The 27,646-nt window shown below is 41.5% G+C and overlaps 2 protein-coding genes across 9 annotated transcripts in view; both read left to right on the plus strand.

Annotated features, from left to right (window-relative positions):
• Nucleotides 1–1,863: 1,863 nt before the first annotated feature.
• On the plus strand, nucleotides 1,864–10,553 carry PTH (parathyroid hormone). Its single transcript, XM_040258320.1, has 3 exons — nucleotides 1,864–1,954; nucleotides 10,085–10,172; nucleotides 10,292–10,553. Exons 1-3 carry the CDS (start codon nucleotides 1,864–1,866, stop codon nucleotides 10,551–10,553), a joined length of 441 nt encoding a protein of 146 aa, XP_040114254.1.
• A 16,398-nt stretch (nucleotides 10,554–26,951) lies between these two features.
• Nucleotides 26,952–27,646, plus strand: part of BTBD10 (BTB domain containing 10) — a 77,232-nt gene continuing 76,537 nt past the window's right edge. For 2 of the 8 annotated variants that reach the window (XM_040258332.1, XM_040258326.1), the window contains exon 1: nucleotides 27,028–27,217. The gene's annotated coding sequence lies outside the window, so the exon portion shown is untranslated. Of the gene's footprint in view, nucleotides 27,218–27,646 lie in introns of all 8 variants that reach the window. The other 6 variants (XM_040258329.1, XM_040258334.1, XM_040258336.1 and 3 more) reach the window with 5 other exon arrangements.

The raw sequence follows: 27,646 nt of genomic DNA on the forward strand, positions 1-27,646 counted from the left end.
TAAATTAACCTTAGACATACCAAGGGGATTCAAGGGGTTTTGGTCAATAGATGGGGACCAGGCTGTAGCAGTACTTGAAATTAGACGGGTGGCCTCCATAGGTTTTAGAGCAGGTCCTCCATCAACAAGTGGGGAACATGAGAAACAAGACCCAGTTCCTGTGCAGAGGCTGCAAAGGGTTGGGCAAATTAGAGTGAAGAAGACTGGGGTTCAAAGAAGGGCTCTATACTTTTTTTATGTTTTATTTTTAATTGGAGGATAATTGCTTTACAATGTTGTGTTAGTTTCTGCTGTACAACAATGTGAATCAGCTATAAGTATACGTTTATCTCCTCCATCCTGAGCCACCCGCTCCATCCCACCCCTCTAGATTATCCCAGAGCTGAGCTGTGGTCTCTGTGCCGCATAGCAGCTTCCACCTAGCTGGCTATTCTACACACGGCAGTATCTGTATGTCAGTGCTACTCTCTCAATTTGGGCTACATTTCTAAGGGGAAACTGAGGTAATAAGAATCAAAATAGCTCTGGAGTCATAAAGACTTTGTTGAATTCTATCTTCTCCACTCTCCAACCCCAGTAGTTTCCTCAAGTGAAAATGGAGCTAATAACAGTATTTACTTTAAAGGATTGGTACGAAGACTTAGTTGGATAATATATGGAAGGTCTTGCATATGGTTATTGTTGCTTATTTGCACAGTCATGTCCGATTGTTTGCCACTCCTGTATCCTGCCAGGCTCCTCTGTCCACTGGATTTCCCAAGCAAGAATACTGCAGTGGGTCTGGGATATGGTTACTGCTTTTCAAGTGTTTTTATTGAAAACTAAAATTAAAAGGGATAAAAATATAAGGTAAATGAATTTTAAAATAGTTTTACTTTTGAAGCCTTTAAAATTATGTACTGAGAGCATATTCTCAAAATATTTTTAACACTTCCTTTAAGAAAAGCACTATACATATTTTTTTGAAACAAGATCAGGAATGATATAGACTGGTCCAATATGGCTTGTAAAGTAAGCGTAATGTACTATGATTCATTATATCCTCATAATAATTGTGCCAATGTTATGGCTGTAAGAAATATACTTATTTTCAATTTCACTTTCAAATACAATAAAATGATGTGGTGGTGGTTTAGTTGCTAAGTTGTGTCCAACTCTTGTGACCCCATGGACTGTAGCTTGCCAGGCTCCTCTGTTCATGGGATTCTCCAGGCAAGAATACTGGAGTGGGTTGCCATTTCCTTCTCCGGGGATCTTCCCAACCCAGGAATCAAACCCAGGTCTCCTGCATTGCAGGCAGATTCTTTATCAACTGAGCTATGAGGGAAGCCTGCGATATGATGACTTAACCATAAATTTTTGAAATCTGACTTTTTAAAAAAATTTTGTTGCTGTTGCTCAGTTGCTAATTCATGTCCAACTCTTTACAACCCCATGAACTGCAGCACACTAGGCTCCCCTGTCTTTCACTGCCTCCCAGAGTTTCCTCAGATTCATGTCCATTGAGTCTGTGATGCTATCTAACCATCTTATTCTCTGCCACTTCCTTCTCCTTTTGCTATCTTTCCCAGCATCAGGGTCCTTTCCAATGAGTCGGCTCTTCGAATCAGGCAGCAAAAGTATTGGAGATTCAGCATCAGCATCAGTCCTTCCAATGAATATTCAAGGTTGATTTCTTTTAGAATTACTTTTAGAATTCATAAATATATAATATATTCCTTTTGGGAATATAGAGTCATTAATCCAATCAGAATTACAATTTACTATTTGTTAGAAATCTTTGCATAAGCACTTTTCCCAGCCCACGATGTTTTGCTTTTAATATCCAATTATCTAAAATTTAAGAAGAATGAGCACCGCCCCATGGGAGTGTGTGTGCTGCTCTCTGATCCTATAGTTAAAATTCAGAGAATTGGGACTGACGTCATCTGTAACAATAAAAAAGCTTCTCAGTGTGTGGAAGACTTATATATATAAAAGTCACATTGAAGGGTCTACAGCTCAATTTATCAGCTTTCTCAGGTTTACTCAACTTTGAGAAAGCATCAGCTGCTAATACGTTTGAAAGAAGATCGTGTCCTAAGACGGGTGGTGAGTAATTTTTATTTTCTCTTTTAAGTTTCCATGAGTTCTTTTCTTACAATCAAGTAGTCATTTAATGTGTACTATTTCCTACTAATATCATGCTGTTTGTTAAAGGTAAAATGTTAAGGGAGGGTTTGAATTATATTTAATATTAAAATGCCACAATAAAAAATAAATTTATGCTACTAAAATATTGTTGAAACACTTGCTTTTGTGATTAAAGTATTTTGAGAGACCTTGCTTTTTTTTTTTAACTCATCTGCAATTACATGGAAGTAATTAAAATTTGGCATGTTGTGTTTTAATGATATCTTGTTAAAATTTTGAAATAAAGCAGCCTAGTGAGAAATGAATAATCCTGATTTAAATAATCAATGTAAATTTATGTCTCTGAGTTAAAATTCCATTTTTCCCACATAATATCCTCACAGAGAGCTCAATCTATGTACTGTAGTTGGAGAAACTGTTTTACTGCTGAATATTTGGTGCCTTTACATAAAACCTTTTCTCATTTTCTATCTGAAAACGATACATGAATTTTAAGGATGTTTTACACATTTCTAATGACCTTCTTGTAAGAAGCTCACCTCTCAATTAAGAATAGGAAAGAAAGGCAGAGGCACTAGGTGTATGTGACAGAGCTAGGACAAACTCCTGTCCTCTGGCTACAGTGATTTTTTTTCTCATATAAACCAAAAATGAAGAATATCCATTTGGTGCTCCTCCAATAGCTTATATTGCACAGTGAAAACAAATATAGTAGGTTATAACGGCCCTTATGCTACTTCTAAATGATGGAGTTTCCCACAGCCACCCTATGTGTATGTTAAAATGGAGAACAACAAGTATTAAGAAAAGGTACTTCTATCATGAAAGCTTTTGCAGTTGTTGAAATGCAGACTAAGGTAAGACTTTTCTATTTTGCGATAAAAAGCTTAAAAGCAAAAGAGCAAAATTCTAAACATTATAATCAAACAAAATTGTTAATAAAATGAGCTGAAAAGATAGAGACAAGCATTTTATATGGAATCAAAGCTCTAAATTTGTATAACAAGTAATTAATTAGATGATGCTTAAATGCTTTGACACATTCTTTTTAATGCTAGAGAGAACTCTGTGTTAAGTTAGTAAAAATCTCTAAATCAGAACCCATTAATTTGGCATTTATAGTTATCATGACATTGAAAGGAAGTTTACTTATGAAAAAGAAATTTGCTAAGTAAACAGACGCTGTTGACAATTTACCTAATTAAGAGAAGTAGTCATTTTCAAGCAAATTAGAAGCATTTAGTCATGATTAACACAAAATGTGGGAGGAAATTCTAAACAGTGAACTTTTTGATTCTTCACGTAGCTTAAAATTCATATAACTTGCACAAGAACTCTCAAAAAGATACCTAAGAAAGTAAAACTCATCTGTCTCATTTCTAAGCCAATTGGGTTATACTTACTATATACTAATTATGTGTATATATATAAGTGTTGTAGCTACGTGTTTCGGGAAACAAACTCACTCAGAAAGACAATGCAGATAGTAGAGTGTAGTTTATTACACCGGCGGGCCCAAGGCAGAGTCTCCTCTTAGCCAAGGACATCGACCAGCATTTGTGAAAATCTGTTATACCCCATGTGTACGTGTCTGAATCCACCACTCCAAATTCCTTGAGACTTACATAAACCAAGGAAAATACAATCCCAATAACCCATCATTCACGTGCTATGTGCTCATGTGCTCAAACAGTCAAACAATTAGCCAATAATCAATAAACCCAAGGTTACACTTCGATAGACACAGAAAAATTTATGGCCTGTCTGGAAGAAGGGGTGATTAGTGTATGTTTTCTCCTAGGCGATGAGTAACCTAGATACGATCTTCAAGATTCCCCTGTTTTGAGGGGGTCTTATCCTTCTGTTGTTGTTTCCATAGGCACTAAACACAGAGTTCAGAGTCCATTGGAAAGGTGACTGAGCATGATCAGCATGAACAGGCTTAAGATGGAGTCCAGGCCCTATGAATTCCTTCTTCATTCCCCCTTCCTGATGCTCTTAACTCCTATATGAGCACATTCATAGGGATATATTGCACCCTGACTCTCCGACCGCCAATTTGGGAGAATGACATCAACCTTCAGGTTACTAAATTCATAACACATTGTAAAATTCAGGGTCCACAAAGCAGAACTATCAGGACAACTATAACAGTGGTAAATATAGTTTTCCACCCTTCACCCAAGATAGAACCGAAGTCCAGAAGGGAATGTTTTCAGTTGACATTGCTTTTACCTGGTTTTTCATGTCATCTAAAGCAGTCGATACATTGCCAGATAAGTCAGGAACGTATACACAACATTCAACCTTAATTATGGCACAGGTCCCTCCTTGAGCAGCTGTGAGTATGTCCAAAGCCATTCTATTATGAATTACCACTTTTCTCATTTGGATTTGCTCTTCATTTAAGGCTTGGATGGCTTCTGTTCTATCTAGGAGGGCCTGTTTTGTGAAATTAGTCAAGACCTCTACTTTAATCATGATATCTGTTGTCCCTATAGAGGATACGAATAAGCAGCAATATACTCATATCATTGAAACATGGATCTTGTCCACCTTGCATGTAAATAAGGTAGATTTACCGGGGCTACTGGGGTAGATTTACAAGTAGGTTAGGCTTTTGTTACACTGGCATTTATATCAAATGTAACCCCATGACCCGAGTCTATTGACTGTAGGTCTTACATCAAAAGAGCAAGGAGAGGTTATGATTGACAAAAGAGAGGAAGGTGTCTTTTTGTCATCCCAGAAAAGAGCAGAGTGGTTTAAAATCTCCTTGGCAGAGCGGTGACACCTGCCAAGGAAGTCCATCCATCACTGACAGAGGCACAGCCCTACATACCCAGCAGTTGGAAGTGTTGTGGAAGTCTGCATAGGAATGTGCCCATGAGATGAAAACATTGTCCTGAGTTGAAATGGAAGTTAAATTCAAAATCACGTTGATGAGGCCAAGCAGCAGGAGTTGATGGTGCTGCTTCATCCTGAAGGGGCTCCTCCAAGATCTTCTTTTCCTTCCTCTTAAGGATGGTCTTAGTCTCTTGAGGGTCAGCGGGGTCCCTCTGTGCAGTCCATTCAGTGTTTTCTGGGTCTGCGTGGTATGTTCTCTTCACCCTCATATGATTGATCCAAGGGACAATACCTGTAACTTTAACTGCAGTAGGGGTAGTTAGAATAACATAAGGGCCCTTTCACCAAAGGGCTAATAAATCATCTTTCCAACATTTGACCCATACTTGGTCACCACGCGTAAACTCATGAATCTGTTTCCCAATGGGGAATGGCACCCTTTCTTGTACAAACTTAGTTACCCAATTTATTACCTTACCCAGTTCCATCTGCTGTGAAATCCTATTCCCCCTTACCTGAGGCAAATTTGCTGACACCTGTTTTATTATGGGAGGGGGCCTCCCATTCACAATTTCATATGGAGAATTGCCTTGGGACTGTGGGGTCATCCTGAGTCTGAGCAGAGCTGTCGGAAGCAAGTCCACCCAGGAGCAGTCAGTCTCTATGATCCACTTGGAGAGTCTCTTTAATGTCCGGTTGGTTCATTCCACCATCTCAGAACTCTGGGCCTATATGCAGTGTGCAGTTTCCATTTGATGTTTAAAGTTTTGCTTACTTGTTGTACTAAATCAGCTACAAAAGCCAGGTCAATATCTGAACCAATGCTGGTAGGAAGTCCAAATTTGGGAACTATTTCCCTAAGCAGGCACGGGGCTACTTCTGATGCTCTTTCAGTCCAGGTAGGAAAAGCTTCTACCCATCCCGAGAACGTACATACCATGATCAGCAGGTAACAGTAGTGTCGGTGAGGTTTCATTTCAGTGAAGTCCACTCCCAGGTGTTCAAAGGGCAGCGTGCCTTTCAGCTAAATACCCAGAGGTTTTTGTCTGAATACCCGAGAGGCAGCATTAACCTGTGAGCAGGCAGCATGGCCTAGGTGGGTCGCTTGGTGTGTTTGGCTTACCAGATTGTGTGCCAGCTCCTCTGGTACCAGTAATTTGCCACTTGGCAATTCCCACCATCCCTTTTCAGTCTTGATGGCCCCTTCCGCTTTGGCTAACCTGACAGCCATTGTCCTTGTTTTATCAGGCTAGTGCCATCAGTATACAGGACCCAACTAGGGTCTGGACCCTTGTGTCCTTCTTTGAAACAAACCCTAGACACCTTACCTCATCCTTGCAGATCTGGGCCTCCTTCTTCGACACCTGGTAACCTGCTTCCATCAGCAGCTGGAGCAGTGCTTTTGTCCCTTTCCAGCACTTTTCCTTGGTCTCGGAGGCCAGCAGCAGGTCATCCCCGTAAAGCAGGAGCCAACATCATACTCTTCCAGATGGAATGAGTTCAGGTCAGAAGCCAAGGCTTCCCCAAAGATGGCTGGGGAGTTCTTAAACCCTTGTGGGGGAGTCCAGATGAGCTGTTGCTTGGTGCCCCCGACTGGATCTTCCCATTCAAAGGCAAAGATGGGCTGTGACTCTGGAGCAAGGTGTATGCAGAAGAAGGCATCCTTGAGATCTAGGCAAGTATAAACTTTAGTCTTCAGCGGGAGGAGGCTAAAAGGTATAGGGGTTTGGAACAGTGGGGTGTAAAGTCACAGTAGCCTGGTTGACTAGCCTGAGATCCTGTACAGGCCTATAGTCCTATCCTCCTTCCTTTTTGACTGGCAGGATCGCTGTATTCCTAGCCGACTGGCACTCTACTAGAGCGCCCGCTTGTTTCAATCTATTGATATGGGGCAATATGCCGGCCCAGGCCTCTATCGGTAGTGGGTACTGGCGCTTTCTAACCAGGATGGTGCCTAGCTTGAGTTCTGTTATCACTGGGGCTTGATATCTAGCCAGCCTGGGCGGGGAGGGGGGTTTGTCTTTCACTCAGACCTCAGGGAATAATTGAGTTAGCCCTCTCTCATGCTCTTCCAGCCCACCTGGTTCTTCCTTCGGAGGCTCATGCAACCTCCACTCATCTTGGGGTGGTATTGAGAGAGAGAGTGCAAATAAGTTATAGTCCATCCAGAAGGTGGGCCTCTCCTCAGGGGAGAAAGTCACTTGTGCTCCTAGTTTGGAGAGCAAGTCTCTTCCCAACAGGGGTACTGGGCACTCAGGAATGTAGAGGAATTCATGAATCACTTGGTGCCCCCCACCATCTGACATTTTCTGGGCTGGCAAAATGATTTAATCATGTCTTCTCCCGATACCCCAGTTACAGCGGTAGTCTTTTTGGACAGTGGTGCCACAGATTTTGTTACTACCGACAGTTCTGCTCCTATATCCACCATGAAGTCACTGTTTTGGTCTCCCACTTTTAAGGTTACCATGGGCTCTCAGGGACCTGATATCTCTGAGCCCTGGCAGCCCTATTTAATTTCCAAGTCAGCAGCCTCACAACTGCGGGAGCTTCCTCTTCCTTTCTTGCCTTAGGGCATTTATTCTTCCAGTGGCCGAAAGCTTGGCACCAGGCACACTGGTTTGGCTGTAACGGGGCCCGGGGCCTCTGTTGGGACCGGCTGAAGGACGGTTTTCCAGAGGGCCCGAGATAGACTTTTCCAGAGCAGCAGCTAGCATTGCAAATCTCTTGTCTGTTCTCTTTCATTCCCTCCGGCTCTCTGGTAAAGCACAGTCTCTGCTTAATTCCAATGTCTCCCTCCCCTTCTTGTCAGTACTCACCGGGAGAGACGGGTATAGCTTGGGCGGTTCGGCTGGAGCCGGATCCTGGAAGTGCTGGGCAGAGGCTCTGTCACCGGGATCGGAGCCTGCTGAGGTGGCAGCTCTACGACCTTGGGAAGAGCTGGCAGAGGAGCAGAGGCTGCTGCAGGACTTCACCTGGCCCTGGATTGAGCATTAAGGCGGCCTCCGATCCTGGTGGAGCACTGAGGCAGGAGCGTCATTATCCAGTATGGGGGAGGAATCAGGTCGACCCATCCAAATCCTGTAGAATTTCCTTTTTTATCATCAGTCAATTTTTGTGCCATTAATATTTTTCCCTTTCCCTTCTGGATACAGAACCTTGTCCAAGTAGGAGGGTCTTCAACTAACCCCAGCCATGAGTCAATATATGGATATTGACCCAGGTGTCCTGGCTCTCCTGTGACTACTGTATAGACTGCTTCCACTATTTTTAAGTTCATGGTGTTCTCTGGTGGCCATCCTACTCCCATAGGAGGCCATTCGACCTCACAGAGTATGTGGAGGCGGTTAGGCTTCATCTTCACCCCATAGTCTCCTCCTAATCCCTTCTCAAAATTTTTAATCATGCACTCCAATACAGTTGCCTTAGATTCACTTCCTCCAATCTTGCTTACCTTCTCAGACCTTCTTCTACTTTTCCTTTTCATTCTGTCTACGAAGTTCTCAGTACCCTCTGTACTTCTGATATTTCCACTCAATGACACTTAAATTGCCATTCTGCCTCCCTCCTAATCGGGGTGAGAAGAGCCTTACCTGCCAGATCCCAGAGGGAGAAGGGGGATCGGCGTGCCTTCACCTGCTGGTCAGCACAGCCAAACCAGAACACCACGTGGTCCAAGACTGTTTCTCCCTTAAAGTCCATTCTGCCTTGGTGGGCTTGATCAGGTGCAGATGAAAACACAGATGGGTTAAATATACCATGTCCCAGGCCATCTCCGGGAAAGCCAATTCATACTCACTTATGTATCCCCTTCTTTCTAGCCTAACAATTCCGAGGGGGTCAAGAATTTCACAGCAGATGGGACATCTCCTGGGGGAGGGCAGAATATGAGCATACAAGGACCAGTTTCTTATCCTAAAAATCCCCTGGCGATCACTGGTAATAATATTCCCTGAGACAGCGTGGACACACCTCCTAAATGACCTTCACAAATTTCCTTCCTAAACCATAGCACACTCGTCGCCCTGTGTACCAAGCAATCGCTGCTGCCTGCCTGTTCCAGGCCCCTGTGGGCCCGTGCCCTTCCTAGTCCCTCCCAGGGGGGTGATCAGGCCCCCTCTTCCACCCGGGTGGGTTCCTCCTCACCTGAGTGCTCAGTTCCCTTGCTGCCATTCACTACCTGCCAAAGCGAAGAAACGGCGTTGAAAGGCTGAATTCTTCCAGAGGGGCGAGGCGCCTTCCCCCATCTAGGAGATTCAAGCCACAAAGCCTCGGGGCGGCCTCAAATGAGACCTGTCTCCTCAAAGTGAGGAGTTTCCCGGCCAACGCACCAAATGTTGTAGCCACGCATTCCGGGAAACAGACTCACTCAGAAGGACAATGCAGATAGTGAAGTGCAGTTTATTACACCGGCGGGCCCAGGGCAGAGTCTCCTCTTAGCCAAGGATCTCAACCAGCATTTGTGAAAATCTTTTATACCACATGTGTACGTGTCTGAACCCACCACTCCAAATTCCTTGAGACTTACATAAACCAAGGAAATACAGTCCCAATAACCTATCATTCACGTGTTACGTGCTCACGTGCTCAAACAAACAGCCAATAATTAATAACCCAAGGTTACACTCCGATAGACACAGAAAAATTTATGGCCTGCCTGGAGGAAGGGCTGACTAGTGTATATTTTCTCTTAGGCGATGAGTAATCTAGATACGATCTTCAAGGTTCCCCTGTCTTGAGGGGGTCTTATCCTTCTGTTGTTGTTTCCATAGGCACTAAACACAGAGTTCAGAGTCCATTGGAAAGGTGGCTGAGCATGATCAGCATGAACAGGCTTAAGATGGAGTCCAGGCCCTATGAATTCCTTCTTCATAGTATACAGCAATTATGTGTATAATATATATATATATAATATATACTTACATAAACTGTAAAATAAAGAGACTGATTCCAAAAGTCTCTCACAAAAAACAAGCCAATTAGTCACTGTCACACTCTGTGCAAACTTGTATGGTTATAAATATAAACCACTATAAATTTAATTGTACAGTTTGGAATATTAAAAGTATTTTTAAATACCTCCATTTTTCTTTTTCTTTTTTAGTTAATATGTCTGCAAAAGACATGGTTAAGGTAATGATTGTCATGTTTGCCATCTGTTTTCTTGCAAGATCAGATGGGAAGTCTGTGAAGTAAGTACTATAGCCTATTCTGCACGGTGAGGTCAGGGGAATTGGCTTTTTAAGGTTGGCTTTATGATTTGGAAGAGGGGAACTAATGGAGTGATCCTCTCTGATTCTGTTCCCTCCAGGAAGAGAGCTGTGAGTGAAATACAGATTATGCATAACCTGGGCAAACATCTACGCTCCATGGAAAGAGTGGAATGGCTGTGGAAGAAGCTACAGGATGTGTACAACTTTGTTCCCCTTGAAACTTCTATACCTTACAGAAATGGTAGTTCCCTGAGACCTCGAAAAAAGGAAGACAACGTCCTGGTTGAGAGCCATCAGAAAAGTCTTGGAGAAGCAGACAAAGCTGATGTGGATGTATTAATGAAAGCTAAACTCCAGTGAAAACAGATATGATCAGATCACTGTTCTAGACAGCATAGGGCAACAATATTACATGCTGCTAATGTGTTCACCTGCTATTAAGATTAAGTGCCAATATTTCTATGACTAACCTTTATTGCTAGCTGTGATACCTACAATTTTAATTGAGTATTTTGATTCTATTTTATTCATCTAAGAGCTCTTTTAATAATTCTATTTCTATTGATTCCAAATAAATAAAGTATTTCTCACTTGTTATAAAAATATCTTTTGGTTATGAGTAACACCAATATGTTAAAATTGATCATGACTAAGAACAACAACACAAAATGTTTTTTAAACCATATGTTTCATGTTCTAATATTTTGAAATTATCCTTTTAATCTTTCAAAGTACCAGCTCCCTGAATCATTACTAGCTTGATACTATTGTCCTCTTCACTTCAGGAAAGGAATTGAAATGCTTGGCAAGGAGAGGCAGAAAGTGGTCAGAAACATGGCAAAAGCATTTGCCTATACATAAATCCACTAGACTGGAGCATATCCCTAGACTGGAAGTCAAATTGCAATAGAATATAATTTTTGTATTTAAAAGAATATAGCTGTTCATTTGTCCTTCCTCACATGCATTTTTAATAAAGTGAACTGACTTAACCAAAGACAATTTAGAATATCAATGGTCGTTACGGGGAACTTTTGAAATCCCCAAACTCAATCTTCTTAAAACCAATTTGGATTACCATAGCTCTAAGATTTCCAAAACTGAATGAAATGCCTATTTTGACTGGTATTTTGAAGGCTCCAAATATCACCAACACCCGAAAATTGCCTCTTTACAAAGTAGGATTTTAAGATTAACTGAAGCAAACAAGCAACTAAGGAAGGATAAAGTGACTTCAGAAGCCTCATGCTCCTCCTTTTGGCTCCTTATGATCAGGCTTCACCTTCCCTTCTGTACTACCCACACCTTCTCTACACCCTCAGCTCCCCCATATTAATTCTCTCACTGAACTGTCCTATTTCTTTAAAACACTCCCCACTCCCTTTTCCTCTGAACTTATCAGAACCTGTCCTCTTAAAATTAAGCCTTCTGAGGACCCAAAGGCTAAACCCTGAATTTCTTATATTACCTGGACTAAAGGTGAATTGCAAGCCATAGTCAAAGATTGTCCCAAAGTAACTGAAGATCTTCACAGATTTGCTGAGGAATTTAATATAGTTTTTCAAAGTTGGCAATCTTGTTTCTCTGACTTAGTTCATACGCTTGCTGGTAAAGGCCAGGCCCACCCAGCCCTGCATGAAAATTGCTAATTGGAAAAGGAGAAGGAAGAGGAGGAGGAGCGGATGAGAAAGAGGAATAAGAATCCGGATTAGCAACCTTGGGAAGTTAAGGTTGTGGTGGGTAGAAGAGTGCACTTAAGGCTATTTCAGGTTATCCGCCCTTGGAAATGAGCCCCAAGAAACAGGGCATATAAAGCAGAAGACTACTCAGATTCCTGAAAAATAAAGGTTTTTGTTAAAAAAAAAAAAAAAGAAAAGAAAAGAAAAGAAAGAAAATTCCCAATTGGAAATATCCTGAAAGGTCTCTAGAATTGCAACTGGAAGACCAGCTGCTAATTTGTTAAAAGATTAGGCTTGGACAGTTGCTGAGTAACTTCATGGAGCATTTCCTAGGGCTTTTCCAAAGCCTGTTGATTGCAGCAAACTTTAGGTTTGCACAAAATATCTGATGAATCTGTTCATGACTATTACAATTGACATCAGATTACTTTAAAGAAAATTCTGGTCTTCCTTCAGATGTTTATTCCATATTCCACCTGGGTAGCTTTAACTTTATGTTTATTAAGGAGTTGAACTAGAATCTTTCCTATCTAGTAAAAAGGATCAGGATGGAATGGGAAACTATGTCCACTCCAGACTTATTTAATCTGATAAACTTGCTCTCTTGCACTCTAGATGATTCACCTAAAAGAAATACCACTAGGGAGGGAATTCCCTGGTAGTCCAGTGTTTAAGACTCAGGGCTTTCAGTGCTATGGCCTGGGTTAGATCCCTAGCGAGGGAACTAAAATACTACAAGCCATGTGGAATGACAAAAAAACCCCAAAACAAACAAAGCAAAATTAAGATTAATTTTTAATCTTCAAAACCAGCAAACAAAGACTCTGTAAACAAAACCCTTCTAGTTTCTATTATTCCAAAGAACTAGGACACTGGGAACAGGCTTTCCAGGTGGCTCAGTGGTAAAGAATCTACCTGCAATGCAGGAGATACAGGAGATGTGGTTTTGATCCCTGAATAGGGAAGATTCCCTGGAGAAGGAAAAGGTAGCCTGCTCCAGTATTCTTGCCTGGGAAATTCCACTGACCGAGGAACCTGATGGGCTAACACAGCAACTAAACGACAGCACCATACATTCAAGTGTTTCAGACACCTTTGGCCTTCTGACAAGTCTTTCCAACATCCTCCCAGTCCTTGATGGTGGGGCTCTGAGAAACTACAGGAGCTTTTCCCAAATACCCATCTTAATCTGCTAGGAGAAATGTTTCTCCAGATTGGGTATAAATTTCTTCCAGTCCTAACTGACACCAGAACCACACTCTCTGCTGCTCAACTTCACTAGTATAAAACAGCACCTGCCTCAAAGTACTAAATCAATTCAAATAGGGGGGGATCACTATTCAGCCTCAAGAGATGCCTGTCTCCGAACCTGTTTCCTTTTGTTTGGCCCTTTGAGAGGTATACTCCCTTTTCTTCTTATTGCCTCAACCCCATTCACATATCAGACTTAGATTTCTTAGAGAAGTATCATGCTGGAGTTTCTTTCTTCCAGAAGGATAAAGGATAAATAATTCTAGAACTTGACAGTTGTCATTAAAGTAACCAACCAGGTGAAACAAATAACCCCTTGATAGCACAGTTGGTATAGAATTGCTTTCAATGCAGGAGACCCTGGTTCAATTCCTGGGTTGGGAAGATCCACTGGATAAGAGATAGGCTACCCACTCCAGTGTTCTTGGACTTTCCTTGTGGCTCAGGTGGTAAAGAATCCACCTGCAATGCAAGAGACCTGGGTTCGATCTCTGGGTTGGGAAGATACCCTAGAGAAGGGAAAGGCACCCACTCCAAGTATTCTGGCCTGGAGAATTCCATGGACTGTATAGTCCATCAGGTAGCAAAGAGTTGGACACGACTGAGTGACTTTCACTTCACTTTGATGTCTTTTACAGGGTGGGTGCTTATCCAGTCCCAACACACTTCTGTTCCTAAACCTCATACACTACTAATATCCATTCCCATTGGAAATGGTTTCTTTACTGTAATTTATTTATTCAGTGCATTCTTTAGTAGTTCAGCCGATAAAACTAGTCAATACTTTCTTTACTTCACTTGAAAAACAATTCACATGGACAATAAAGCCTTAGGACTTACCTATTGCTCACAAATGTTGAAGACATATCCAGGTGATATAAAGTTCCCTAGAAGTTCTATTTTGTTGTAACATGTGAATGAAATCTCTTTGCTCTCCTTCTCAAGCCTCTTCACAGGAATAGGCTAAAGCTTTTAGCTTTAAAGGGACATACAGTTGCCAAGGAAAGAATGCAGTTTGCCCAAACCCAGGTTTGGTATTTAGTTGGGCTTCCCCGGTGGTGTAGTGGTAAAGAATTCACCTGCCAGAAGACCTCAACAGACATTTCTCCAAAGAAGACATACAGATGATAATAAACACATGAAAAGATGCTCAACATCTCTCATCATTAGAGAAATGCAAATAAAAACTACAATGAGGCATCACCTCACACTGGTCAGAATGGTCATCACCAAAAATTGCTCCATTCATCCCACCCTCTCCTTCCCCTTTGTTGTCCACAAGTCTGTTTTCTATGTCTGCATTTCCACTGTTGCCCTGAAAATAGGTTCATCAGTACCATCTTTCTAGATTCCATATATATGCATTAATGAACAATATTTGTTTTTCTCTTTCTGACTTACTTTACTCTGTATAATGGGCTCTAGTCTCATCTACCTCATCAGAACTGACTCAAATGTGTTCCTTTTTATGGTTGAGTAATATTCCATTATATATGGGATATATGTATCTTTATCTGCAACTTCTTTACCCATTCATCTGTTGATGGACGTCTAGGTTGCTTCCATGCCCTAGTGCCTCTTTCTCCACACTCTCTCCAGCATTTATTGTTTATAGAATCCGCCTGCCAATGCAGGAGAGACGAGAGATGCAAATTTGATGCCTGAGTCAGGAAGATTCCCTGGAGTAGGGAACCCTCTCCAGTATTCTTGCCTGGAAAATCCATGGATAGAGGCGTCTGGCGGGCTACAGTCAATGGGGTCACAAAGAGTGGAACGTGACTTAGCAACTGAACAACAACAACCTTTGATCCTAGCACTCTTCTCTACCACCAATGACATCCCTCATGACTGCTTAACACTGATGGGTCACCTCCTGACTCCTGGTGACAGTCTATAGGCAATTCCTCTATGTAACACTGGTTTCTCATGGTTCGCTGATGGTTCTTATTCAAAAGATGACAGTGGCAAATATTGTGCTATTGCAACTCCTTTTGATATTGATGAGTCTAGATCTAGACTTTGGCCCAACAGCCTGAATTGTACACTGTTACACAGGCTTGTGCTTTAGTCAAGGGCAAAACTTCTAATATTTATACTGATAACAGATATACTCTCAGAATAGCTCATAGCTTTGGAATGTTTTGGAAGCAACATGGCTTCCGTACTTCTAGTAGATAGGAAATGTTAAATGGTCCCTTTGTTCAGGAATTGCTGGATGTAATACTTTTACCTGCCACTTTAGCTACTATTAAGATTCCAGGGCATTCTAAACTTGACTCTCTGGAAGCTAAGGAAAATCACTTTGCTGACATTTCCATAAGAAATGCTGCCCTTAAAGGAACCAAGAGAAATCAAATCTCTGTCACGATCCAGAGGGATATTTCCCCAAATATTGTCAGAGAAGGCAACTGACTAGAGAAGCCCAATAGTTGGCCTCAGAAAAGAAAAAACAAGATTGAAAATACACAGTTTTTGGTTTGAAAAAAAAAAAAAGAGAAATCTCTGATTCAAACCAAATAACATCCTAGTCCTGCCAGAAACTCTAAAATTCCCACTGCTAACCACTATACATGCATTAAGCGATTGCTCTATTCACAAAATGATAGCATTCATGAATCATTGTTGGTGAAGAAACATTAACAAAGCTACAAAAAAGTCCCTACCCTACTCGTCCCACTTGCTCTAAATACAACCCAGGAAAGTCTGTTTGTAGCTCCTAGACATTTTAAACTGCCTAATGGACCATTTGAGTTCTGGCCAATGGATTTAATACAGCTTCCTCCATCTCATGGATATACATGTTTTAATAATGGTCTATATGTTTTTCACACTGGACTGATGGACTACTGCCTGTTCTGTGGCTAAAGTCCTTTTGGATAGGATTATCCCTACCTAGGGAACTGCTCTTGAACTTCATAGTAATCAAAGAACCCATTTTATTGGTCAGGTACTTCTACCAGTCTGCTCTGTTTGGCTGGTTTTGTAACAGTTTCATTGTGCTCAATCCTCTTATTTGGTTTAATGTACACAGTGTTATTAAGATTCAATTGACAGGGACTTCTCTGGTAGTCCAGTGGTTAAGACTCCAGGCTTCCACTGCAGAGGGGGATGAGTTTAAACCCTGGTTGGGGAACTAAGATTCCACATGCCACCCTCACTCCCAATTCAACTGACAAAATTTGTAGAGGTCCTCCAAAGACCTTGGCCAGAAGCATTGCTGGTGGTCCTTCTAAATCTCAGATCCACCCTTTTTGGAACACATCAAATCTCACACTTTGGGACAGTCACAGGATGCCCAATGCATTTGGCTCCTGCCTCTTTTGACCCACCACTGATGAAAGGAAAGATACTCCAGTATTGCAAAGATCTAGTTGCTTCTATTACAAATAATCACAGAGCATTCTTTTCACCACGCATTCCTGGAAGAGGAAGACCTTAAGCATCATACTTTGCCAACTGGAGATTTTGTCTATTGGAAAAGGCACCTCCACGAAGACTCTCTTTAACCTTGCTGGAAAGGCCCCTATCAGATACTGCAAAACCAATCTTTGTGCTACCAAACTCCAGGGAAAAGACTTGGAGATTCATGTGATACATCTAAAGAAAGCACTGGCCGGACCTGCACATTATCTAGTGATCTGAAAGTAAAGATTCCTGGAATTGAAGCAGACAACTTTTGATGAGATACTTTTCCAAAGCTATCTGGACCATGCCTGTTGGAAGTCTGTCTGCCAAACTTGATGATGACATAATGCTTCAGGTGATCTCCAATGCCTAATATCTTGATAATATATAAACTTCAGAAAAAAAGTGCCTGAAAGTTCTCTCACTTACATTCCTTATTACTCAAATGTGACTTCAATAGGTTTCCAATTTGTGTACTTTTTCTGAGGTGAGACACTATACTCAGGAAAAGTCTTTCCTGACATTGAGGGACAGGGAGCTGATAAAATGAGAAAACCTGACCCTTGATCAGTGACTTTTTTCAAAGAGAGATCAAGATTAAAAGAGGAAAATGTAAAAAAAAAAAATTAATAAACAGAAACGTCAAATCATCAGGAGACCAGAAGGGGGAGCTCTAATGCCCTGCTTCCAAAGCAGGGCCCAACTGGCAGATCTTTTCTCTCCTGCCAACAACTTGGCCAATGAAAAGTTCCCGACTGTTTATTATAGCTCTCCCAACTTCCGTTTCCCTTCTGTGAAAGGGTTCTCCTTCCCTTGCTGTGTGAAGACTTACATGTTGCTCACCATGGTTGCAGATCCTGAACTGTAATTCTTTTTTTTTTTTTTGCTGGAGAAATGACTAACAGTTTATTTATTTTAGGTCAACACCTTAAACTATGAGCCTCTTGGGTTTAGTTCAACTTCATCCCAGACAAAGCCCAGTATTTAGACTTAAGTTAGGTTTTAAAATCAATTATTTTGTTTTAGCAATTCTTATCCCAAGGCTTCATTTTCTGTTTAAAAAAAAAGATAATTTTCTCAATCATGTAAACTCACAGTAATATCGAAAGAGCTTGGGGGCATATGGATCCATTAGTTTCATGCTATACACTTTTCTTTTGGGATAAGAGATCACATATCTCTTTGAAAGGACTATGGCCAAATTTTAATATTTGTAGCTTTCTTGGCACAAATCTTCACAGGTTACATGTTGTCTTCCTCTCTTGGGATCCCAGGGGAAAAGGGTGGGTACAGGAGGCTCCAAGATAAGACATATTTGTGAAGATGTATAAATGAGAACCATCAGAGGCATTGAAGAATAAAATGGCTTTCAGGTTCCAGTTCAGAAAAATCCTCATCTTTAAGTTTGAGCTCACATGGAGAATAGTCCTGGTTTCTGTACTGGCAGTGACTTAATGTCTCTGCCTGGGGCTCACAACTCAGAATCCCAGACCTGATAAGGTCATTCATGATATGCAGATTCCCTGCAAACAACCACAGACAATTTCAGCATTTATTCAACTTCCGCCTCCTAATAATGACGGCCAGAAGTGAAGCAGAACAGCCGCAGGACACAAGCAGCAGAGATAGACGTTTTGGCATCCGCTGGTGGTCTTGTCTGAAACTACCTCCTTCAACACTCTGCAAGTCATTAAGAGAATAAGAGGAAGTTACTGTTTATAGCCAGATTGAGAGTCATTCTCACATAGAATCTAAGCACAGGCATCACCGCTTTGATCTCAGTCATCAGTTTCCTCAAGGCCATATTGGTCTGGATTCTCTGGATCCTGGAGATGTCCAGACACTGGAGTCAAGAGAACAGGCTGTCCTGATTCCCCCTCTCCAAGTGTCTAAGGCAGGTGAGGTGTAAATTCTGTTTGCAGAATGTCAAAACAGGGATCTTGTCTTTTTCTAGTTTTTTTTTCTGCCATGGGCACATTTCAATACAGCTGTTATTGATTTTGTGCTTCTCTTGGGTACTGAGGGCTTCCTTGGTGGTTCAACTACAAAAGAATCTGCCTGCAATGCGGGAGACCTGGGTTTGATCCCTGAGTTGGGAAGATACTCTGGAGGAAGGTATGGCAACCCACACCAGTATTCTTGTCTGGAGAATCCCTTTGGACAGAGAAGCCTGGCAGGCTGCAGTCCATAGGGTAGTAGAGAGTTGGACACAACTGAGCAACTAAGCCAAGGTACTGCAACTTCTTAACTGGATCCTAGACTTCTCATAAAGATACTTTGCTTCATATACTACTGCTAAATCACTGCTTCTGTGAGGAACCAAGGGCTAGGACTTACTATTCCACCATATTGTTGACTTTGCTCACAGAGGTTTATTTATTTATTTATTAAAGATATGTGTATTTATTTATTTATAGCTGCACTGGGTCTTTGTTGCTGCACGTGGGCTTTCTTTAGTTGCATGGGCTTCTTGTATTGTGGCTTCTCTTGTTGTGGAACATGAGCTCTAGGACATGCGGGCTCAGTAGTTGTGTTGCACAGGTTCAGCTGCCCAGTGGCATGTGGAATCTTCCTGGACCAGTGATCGAATCCATGTTCCCTGCATTGGCAGGTTCATTCTTAACAAATGGACCACCAGGAAAGTCCAACATAGGTTTGTTTTTGAATTCTATGTATTTATTGTTATATTGATGTATTTGCCTGTTCCTGCATACTTTATGTACACACACACACATATTCTTCTTTATAAACCTTTATTTTACTATTCAATAGTTACACTGAGTTTGAGTTCTTTTCTAAAAAATCCAGCTGCAGTTTTATCTGGATTGTATTAAAATTAAATGTTAATTTTAAGAACTGTCACCTTATTATATTGTCCTATTCATCAACATAGTAAACGTTTTCACTCATTCTAATCTACTTTGGTGGTGGTGGTAGTTTAGTTGCTAAATTGTGTCCAACTCTTGTAACTCCATGGACTGTAGCCCCTGAGGCTCCTCTGTCCATGGGATTTCCCAGGCAAGAATTTCAGTTCAGTTCATTTCATTTCAGTCGCTCAGTCATGTCTGACTCTTTGCGACCCCATGAATCACAGCACGCCAGGCCTCCCTGTCCATCACCAACTCCAGGAGTTCACTCAAACTCATGGCCATCAAGTGCGTGATGCCATCCAGCCATCTCATCCTCGGTCTTCCCCTTTGCCTCCTGCCCCCAATCCCTCCCAGCATCAGAGTCTTTTCCAATGAGTCAACCCTTCGCATGAGGTGGCCAAAGTACTGGAGTTTCAGCTTTAGCATCATTCCTTCCAAAGAACACCCAGGCTGATCTCCTTTAGGATGGACTGGTTGGATCTCCTTGCAGTCCAAGGGACTCTCAAGAGTCTTCTCCAACACCACAGTTCAAAAGCATCAATTCTTTGGCGCTCAGCTTTCTTCACAGTCCAACTCTCACATCCATACATGACCACAGGAAAAACCATAGCCTTGACTAGACAGAACTTTGTTGGCAAAGTAATGTCTCTGCTTTTGAATATGCTATCTAAGTTGGTCATAACTTTCCTTCCAAGGAGTAAGCGTCTTAATTTCATGGCTGCAATCATCATCTGCAGTGATTTTGGAGCCCCCCAAAATAAAGTCTGACACTGTTTCCACTGTTTCCCTATCTATTTTTCATGAAGTGATGGGACCAGATGCCATGATCTTTAGTTTTCTGAATGTTGAGCTTTAAGCCAACTTTTTCACTCTCCTCTTTCACGTTCATCAAGAGGCTTTTGAGTTCCTCTTCACTTTCTGCCATAAGGATTTAATGGGAGACCTGGGTTCGATCCCTGGGTCAGGAAGATCCCCTGGAGAAAGAAATGGCAACCCACTCCAGTATTCATGCCTGGAAAATTCCACGGACCAAGGAGCCTGGTGGGCTACAGTCCATCGGGTCGCAAAGAGTCGGACATGACTGAGCAACTTCACTTCACTTCAAACAGAGTTTAAACATTTTTTTTTGTAGAAAAATCTTATGTATCCTTTGTTAATTGCTAAATTCTAAATGGTTAACGTGAAAGGTATCTAAATGTTTATTATATTTTCTAATTGGTTAATTTTGGTACAGAGAAACATTGTTCATTTTTCTAATTTTCTTTTATTACCAAGAAACTTGCTGAACTGTCTTATTAATTCTAATATCTTATTTACATTTGCTATTCTATGTAGATGATCACATAATCTCAAAAAATGACACTGTTCTCTCTTTTCTCCCTGTGATTACACCTATTTTTTTTTTTAATATTATTATCTAGTACTTCAATACCATGTTAATGAATGAATGTGCTTCCTTATCATATTCTGGACCTTAATAGGAATATACATATAATTTCTCAACAACACAATGGCCTTTAAATATTGATGACATTTCCTTATGTAACTAGTTTTCTAAGGATTCTTTTGAAATTATAAAAGAACCTTATAATAAAATGCTGTTTCTCAAAAAATATGTAACTTTTCACCTTTAGTTCATTAATGTAATAAATTAAATATTTTTGCATGCCTGGAATAAAATCTACTTTATATTGATGTGTTTTTACTTTTTAAAATAGTAAAATTTATTGTACATATATATATATTTTTAAGGAAAAAAAAATTTACTCAGTATTTATATCGTGAAAGAGAATATTGTTACTACCTCAGAAATTCCTGGTAAGCCCTTCCTTGATCACATTCCCTTCATCCTCACTTTTTGTTGTTGTTGTTTAGTCACTAAGTCATATATGTCTCTTGCTGACCCCATGGACTGACACATAACAGGCTTCCCTGTCCTTCCCCATCATCCAGAGTTTGTTCAGGTTCATGTCCGTTGAGTTGGTGATGCTCTCTACCCATCTCATCCTCTGTCTTGCCCTTCTCCTGCCCTCAGTCTTTCCCAGCAGCAGGGTCTTTGAATGCCACGTGGGAAGTCTTTACTGGTCAAGCCTGGGAAGGTGACATCATCTCTTCATATTTCACTGATTATAATATAGTCATGGAACCATACTTAATATTGTAAAGAAGGGTGGGACAGCTGAAAAATTAAGTCTCTGACAGGGTAGATGCTTCCTAGTAACAACTCTTTATTTTCTGTATAGTATGGTAAGTCTATATTTAACTTAAAAATCTACCGAAATTTTTGCAAAGTGGCTGTAATATAATTATGTTCATGCCAGCACTGTATAAGGACTCTTCTCCCTATTTTCATCTACACTTGTGTCTGATATGTTATTATATGCATTCCAGTGTGGATGTAGTATATTTCTTTGTGGTTTTGATTTACATTTACTTAATGACTTATGACATTTAGCACCCTTTCCTGTGCTAATTAGTTAGCTACTTGTATGTCTGCATATAAATGTCTTTGCAAGTCTTTGCCATTTTTAAATTGGGTTGTCTTATTTATTAGTGAGTTGTAAGAGTTCTTTATATATTATGAGTACACATCCTTTGTATGATTTGCAAACATTTTCTCTCAGTCTATGCTTTGTCTTTTCATCCTCTTAATACTATCTTCTGAAGCATAAACTAAAACAAATTATATTTTAGTGAAGCCCAATTTCAATTTTTTCTTTTATGCTTTGTGATTTTGTTATCATATCTAGTAATTTTTTGCCTAAACCCAAATTGATCAAGATTTTCCCTCTAATTTCTTTTAGCAAATTTATAGTTTTAGTTTTTATATTTAGGTCTATGTTCCATTTAAAGTTAATTTCTTTTTGAAATAAGGATCTAAGTTTTTGTTTGTTTTAGGTTTTTTTTTATACAGATATCTAACTGTCCTGGCATCAAACACCATGATTTTAAAAACACTATCTTTTCCTCATTGGAGTGAATGGTCTTGGTGCATTTGCTGAAAATCAATCAACCATAAATGTAAGGGTTCATTTCTGGATTCTCAGTTCTATTCCATTGATGTATTTGGTTAGCTCATTGCCAATACCACATCTTTAAAAAAATTATTTTTTTTATTGTAGTACAGTTGATTTACAATGTTGAATATCACACTGTCTTGATTCCTATAGCATTGTAGTAAGTTTTGAAATCTTGAAGTGTTAAGTTCTTCAGCTTTGTACTTTTTCAGAATTCTTTTGGCTATTCTAGAACTTTTACATTTATACATACATTTTTGGATCAGCTTGTCAATTTCCACAAAGAAAGCCTGAAAGCATTTGTCAAAAACTGTGAAAGATCTGAGATTTCACTCTATCACCAGCTAATGTTACAGAAAAAGTTAATAAACTTTTACTTTTAATCTAACATTCCAAGGTCTTTTTGTCCCAATTTCAATCTTCTTATTCTTTTTAATTGCTACTGTTCTCCCTACATAAGGGCTTTCCTGATGGCTCGATTGCTTGGCAGTAAAGAATCTGCCTGCAATGCAGGAGATGAGGGTTTGATCCCAAATGGGGAAGATCCCCTGGAGGAGGGCATGGCAATCCACTTCAGTATTCTTGCCTGGGAAATCCCATGGACAGAAAAGCCTGGTGGGCTGTGATCCATGGATCACAATGAGTCGGACATGGCTAAAGCATGCATGTGACTGAGCACCCTACAAAATACTGAGTTTAGCTATTTATATGCCTTTGTTGATCTTTCCATAGGAATGCCCTTTCCTACCATAGCTTCAAGCCAGACTCCTATCTATTCTTTACAACCTCTAAGACAAACATTCTTCTTTTCCTCCCCTTTTCTGCACCTTTTTCATATTTTCAGTTGGAAGTCATCTTTCCTATTTCTGACCTCCCATAGTGCAATTTCTCTATCTCTGTATGACCCAACTTGTTTTCCTTTTGTTATTTAATTACATATCTCTTTTTTTTTTTCAGTAGAACCTGTATATTGATAATGTCTGTTATCTCCCCTTACATTCTTATACGCGGTCTTGATCAATAAATATATTTGCTGAATAGAGATACAGATTTTTTGTGTGTATGATTTTCCTGTTCCTGATGTTAGGTGACAGTGCTTAAATAGTACAAAGAAATCTAAGGCTTTAAAGTTAAATAGGATTCTGGGTATGTGGCTTATCATTCATTCTCTGAACAAATATTCAACTAGAGGTCTACCTTATCTGCCTTGGAAAGAACCTTGTGTTAGCATGGCTATGAGGTACGATAATACAGACAACTGAAAAAACTTGCCTGTTCATTGTTTGTCTATGAAATTTCTCTATTTCTGTTTTGACCTCTTTGATATATAGATTGATATTGTGGAAAGAAGACTTTTATTAAGGGTCTGAACCTTAGCTCATTCAGTCAGCTAGCATTTATAAATTATTGTACAAAAGTTTTTGATCAATAGCATTATCTACTAGGTGTAAAGCTGCTACTATGCCCCCAAATTAATATATGAAAAGTTGCTTGTTTTAAAAAATTGACAATGATAGCTTTATTAGATTTTCTTTTAAAAAAATAACAGAATAAAATGAACTGTAGGTCCTTCAAAGTAAGGTAAAATGACTTGACCTGATTCTAACATGGAATAAAAGTTCCATACTTCATCTGAAATCTTTCACTAATTCTTCCAATGTTCCCTAGAAAATTCCTAGAACTTGGAATTGTTACTGTTTCAGTCATCAAGTCGTGTCTGACTCTTTGTGACCCCATGGAAGCTGGGCCTCCCAGTCCCTCATCAACTCCTGGAGTTTGCCCAAGTTCATGTTCACTGAAGTGGTGATGCCATCCAACCATCTCATCCTCTGTCACCCTCTTCTCTTTCTGCTTTCAATCTTTCCTAGCATCAGGGTCTTTTCCAATGAGTTGGCTCTTTGCATCAGGTGGCCAAAGTACTGGAGCTTCAGTTTCAGCATCAGTCCTTTCCATGAGTATTCAGAGTTGATATCCTTTAGGATTGACTGGTTTGATCTCCTTGCTATCAAAGGGACTCTCAACAACTGTGTGAATTATGATAAGCAGAGCCCCTGACTGGCACACAAAAGAGTCTGAAGTACTTTTTCTAAAATTTTTAATTTAAAAAATTGAGGTATAATTTATATTATTTTCAGGTGTATAACATAATAATTCAGCATTTGTTTATGACTTAGGCTTATTTGTACGGAGTGTAGGGTGAGCCAAATGTATGTATAGTATACATATACATGTGTGTGTGCTCAGTGGCTCAGTTGTGTCCAACTCTTTGTGACTCCATGGACTGTAGCCCACCAGGCCCCTCTGTCCATAGAATTTTCCAAGCAAGAATACTGGAGTGGGTTGCCATTTCCTTCTCCAGGGTATCTTCCCCACTCAAGGATCCAACTCGTGTCTCCTGAATTGCAGGCAAATTCTTTAACCTGCTGCGCCACCTGGGAAGGTTGGCTAGTATGAAAATAATGTCTAAAGGGAGATTGGCAGAAATACTACAGTAGAATATCAGGGTCTCTCTTTAGGAAACAAAACGTGAAGACTGTTCAGTCATGTCTGACTCTTTGTGACCCCATGAACTGTAAGCCTATTGGGCTCCTCTGTCCATGAAATTCTCCAGATAAGAATATTGGAGTGGGCAGCCATTTTGTTCTCCAGGGTATCTTCCTGACCCAGGGATCAGACCCAGGGATCTAACCCAGGTCTCCTGCATTGCAGGCAGATTGATTATCATCTGAGCCACCAAAGAAGCCCCTCTTTAGGCAATGATAGCTTTTATTTTGATACAGGGAAATAATTCCTGTTTGACAGATCTCATGAACGTTAACTTGGACGGTAGAATCTCTTCTCTTGATCTTGTCTTACAGAAGAAAGCCACGGTAATACATAAAGGTTAATGGGGTGTTTGTTGTTGTTTTGTTGCCTGAGGGTTTTCTTGAGGTTTCTTCATGAGACATACCTGTATTACAAAACTATTAGATTTTCTTTCTTAGAAATCTTTGAAGATTTCCACATTAGCAGAAGGTGGCAATGATAATTTGGTGTACTATGACAATAACCTGTTTCCCTGGTGGCTCAGATGGTAAAGAATCTGCCTGCAATGCAGGAGACCAGGGTTCCATCCCTGGGTTGGGAAGATCCCCTGGAGTAGGGAATGGCTACCCACTCCAGTATTCTTTCCTGGAGAATTCCATGGACAGAGGAGCCTGGAGGGCTACAGTTCATGGGGTCCAAAGAGTGGGACACGACTGGGAGACTAACACAGCTACGACAATAACCTGTTTCCCTTAGGTCTCTTGGTCTGAGATGTGGAGGAGGATGTACCCTATCCTCTACTGTACAGGTCAACTGCTCATCTCCATGAATACTCGCTTGAAAAAACATTTTTGTTATCACATGTAGGAGTCACGGAGTTTTCTCTCCCCAACTAAACAGTGATTAACAGGTTTTCAACAAAGTTCTTTCCGCAAAATCTGTTTTCATAGCAAATTACTCAAACTCGGTCCTCTCCCTCTTCGCTTCCTCTGGGGAACGAATGCTCCTCCCACTCTTCTCAGAACCGGGGAACTCTTACCTATCCTTCAAGATTCAGCTCAAATGTCATTCCCTGGTGGAGATTTCCTCAACATGGCAGGCCAGGTCGGTTCCTTCCTCTCACAGCTTATAACTTGGCCTTTACTACAATCTAACGTAGGACTTCCCTGGTGGCTCAGATGGTAAAGCTTCTGTCTACAATGCGGGAGACCCGGGTTCGATCCCTGGGTCGGGAAGATCCCCTGGGGCAGGAAATAGTGGGGCAGGAAATAGCAATCCGCTCCAGTACTATTGCCTGGAAAATCCCATGGACAGAGGAGCCTGGCAGGCTACAGTCCATGGGGTCACAAAGAGAAGGACATGACTGAGCGACTTCACTTTCACAGTTTAACAGGATTATCTGTTTCAGGGTGGGTCTCGCTCCCAGGGCGTGAGCTTTGAGATCAGAGACCTTCTTTCATTTTTTCCATTTGTGTAGTCCAGCATTTGACAGACAGTAAAGATGAGTGACCGAAACCCTATGACTGGCAACCTTCTGCCGCAAGGAGCAATATGCCATCCACGTTGCTATAGATGTTCCATAGAGGCCCAGCTGCAAAAGTTCCAGCCAGTACACGGATTCCCGCTCACCCAGTGTTTAAAAACAAACAGCTGCGGACGGTAGGAAATAGAAGATGGCTCTGACGAAAACCGTTCTTCCTTAAGTCAGATCGGTTAATAACCGCCAGCTGAGCCGGCAAAGGCGTTCGGAGTTCACCCAGTTGAGGAAAACGCTTTCCTTGAGTAAACTCAAGAGTCCTTAGGTATTTCTCCAACTCTGGGATGTCCGCTTTTTTCTAACGGTAACAAGAAATCAAGGGAAAATGTGGTATTCAAAGATTTGGAGGTGACAGCTCGCAGCCACTCAGGCTCGAGGATCGCAGTAGATTCTGACGTCTGTGGACACAAGCGCTTCCCATTTTGTGGCACCAGCCCCCAGGCTGAACGCCCACCCCAGGCTGCCACTCCCTCAACCGCCGGCACCCTCTGCGCCCCGCCCAGCTACTGGGCGGTGAGGCTCCATTCTCGCGACGACTCAGCTAATCTCGCCTATTCGATCTGAGGGATCTCGCGAGAAGCAGCCTGGAGCCGGCCTGTAACCTGCTGGGGCGGCTTTAGTAGCCGCAGCCGCTCAAGCGGCCGCAGCCACAGACACCTCTCTGGAGGCATCTAGTTGGGGAGGAAGCGGAGGTGTCGCTGGCCCTGGCCTGTGCCTGGACACTCAAAGGGGACTACAGGTTCGAGGGTGACTGGACTCAGTTGGGGAACTCAGTGGGGGCGGTGCCGGAGCCTGGGCTTGGTGGGGGCGAAGGAGGAAGGGGGCGGAGGACGAATCTGGGCTTGAGAGCTCAGCTGCTGTGGCGGTGGTCTGGGCGTCCCAGATCCTGCTGGGGGACCGTGGGTGGGGTTCTGGGCTCCGGCCGCTGGCTCCCAGTTCGGAGAGGCAGCGAAGGGACTTGGGTTTCGGGGTTGCTGTTTTTGGGTTGGAAGTTCTGAGGCCTTTCCCCAGAGATGAAGGCGATACCCTCAACCCTCTTTCCCAGGGCAGGGGAACCCTGTGCCCTGCCCCTTTTCTGTCATTCTGGGTTAACGCCGCCACATCCTGAGGAGGGCGCATCACAATAGGGGCTAAGTTGGCCCCAGTCTCGCTTTGGGTGAAGAGCAGT

The sequence above is a fragment of the Oryx dammah genome, unplaced genomic scaffold (assembly GCF_014754425.2).
Source record: "Oryx dammah isolate SB20612 unplaced genomic scaffold, SCBI_Odam_1.1 HiC_scaffold_17, whole genome shotgun sequence".
NCBI lineage: Eukaryota > Metazoa > Chordata > Mammalia > Artiodactyla > Bovidae > Oryx > Oryx dammah.

Coding starts and splice junctions, on each gene's coding strand:
- PTH (XM_040258320.1), top strand. CDS start 1,864: ATGGGAGTGTGTGTGCTGCTCTCTGATCCTATAGTTAAAATTCAGAGA. Junction 1,955..10,084: donor CAATAAAAAAGCTTCTCAGT/GTGTGGAAGACT, acceptor TTTCTTTTTTAG/TTAATATGTCTGCAAAAGAC. Junction 10,173..10,291: donor TCAGATGGGAAGTCTGTGAA/GTAAGTACTATA, acceptor TGTTCCCTCCAG/GAAGAGAGCTGTGAGTGAAA.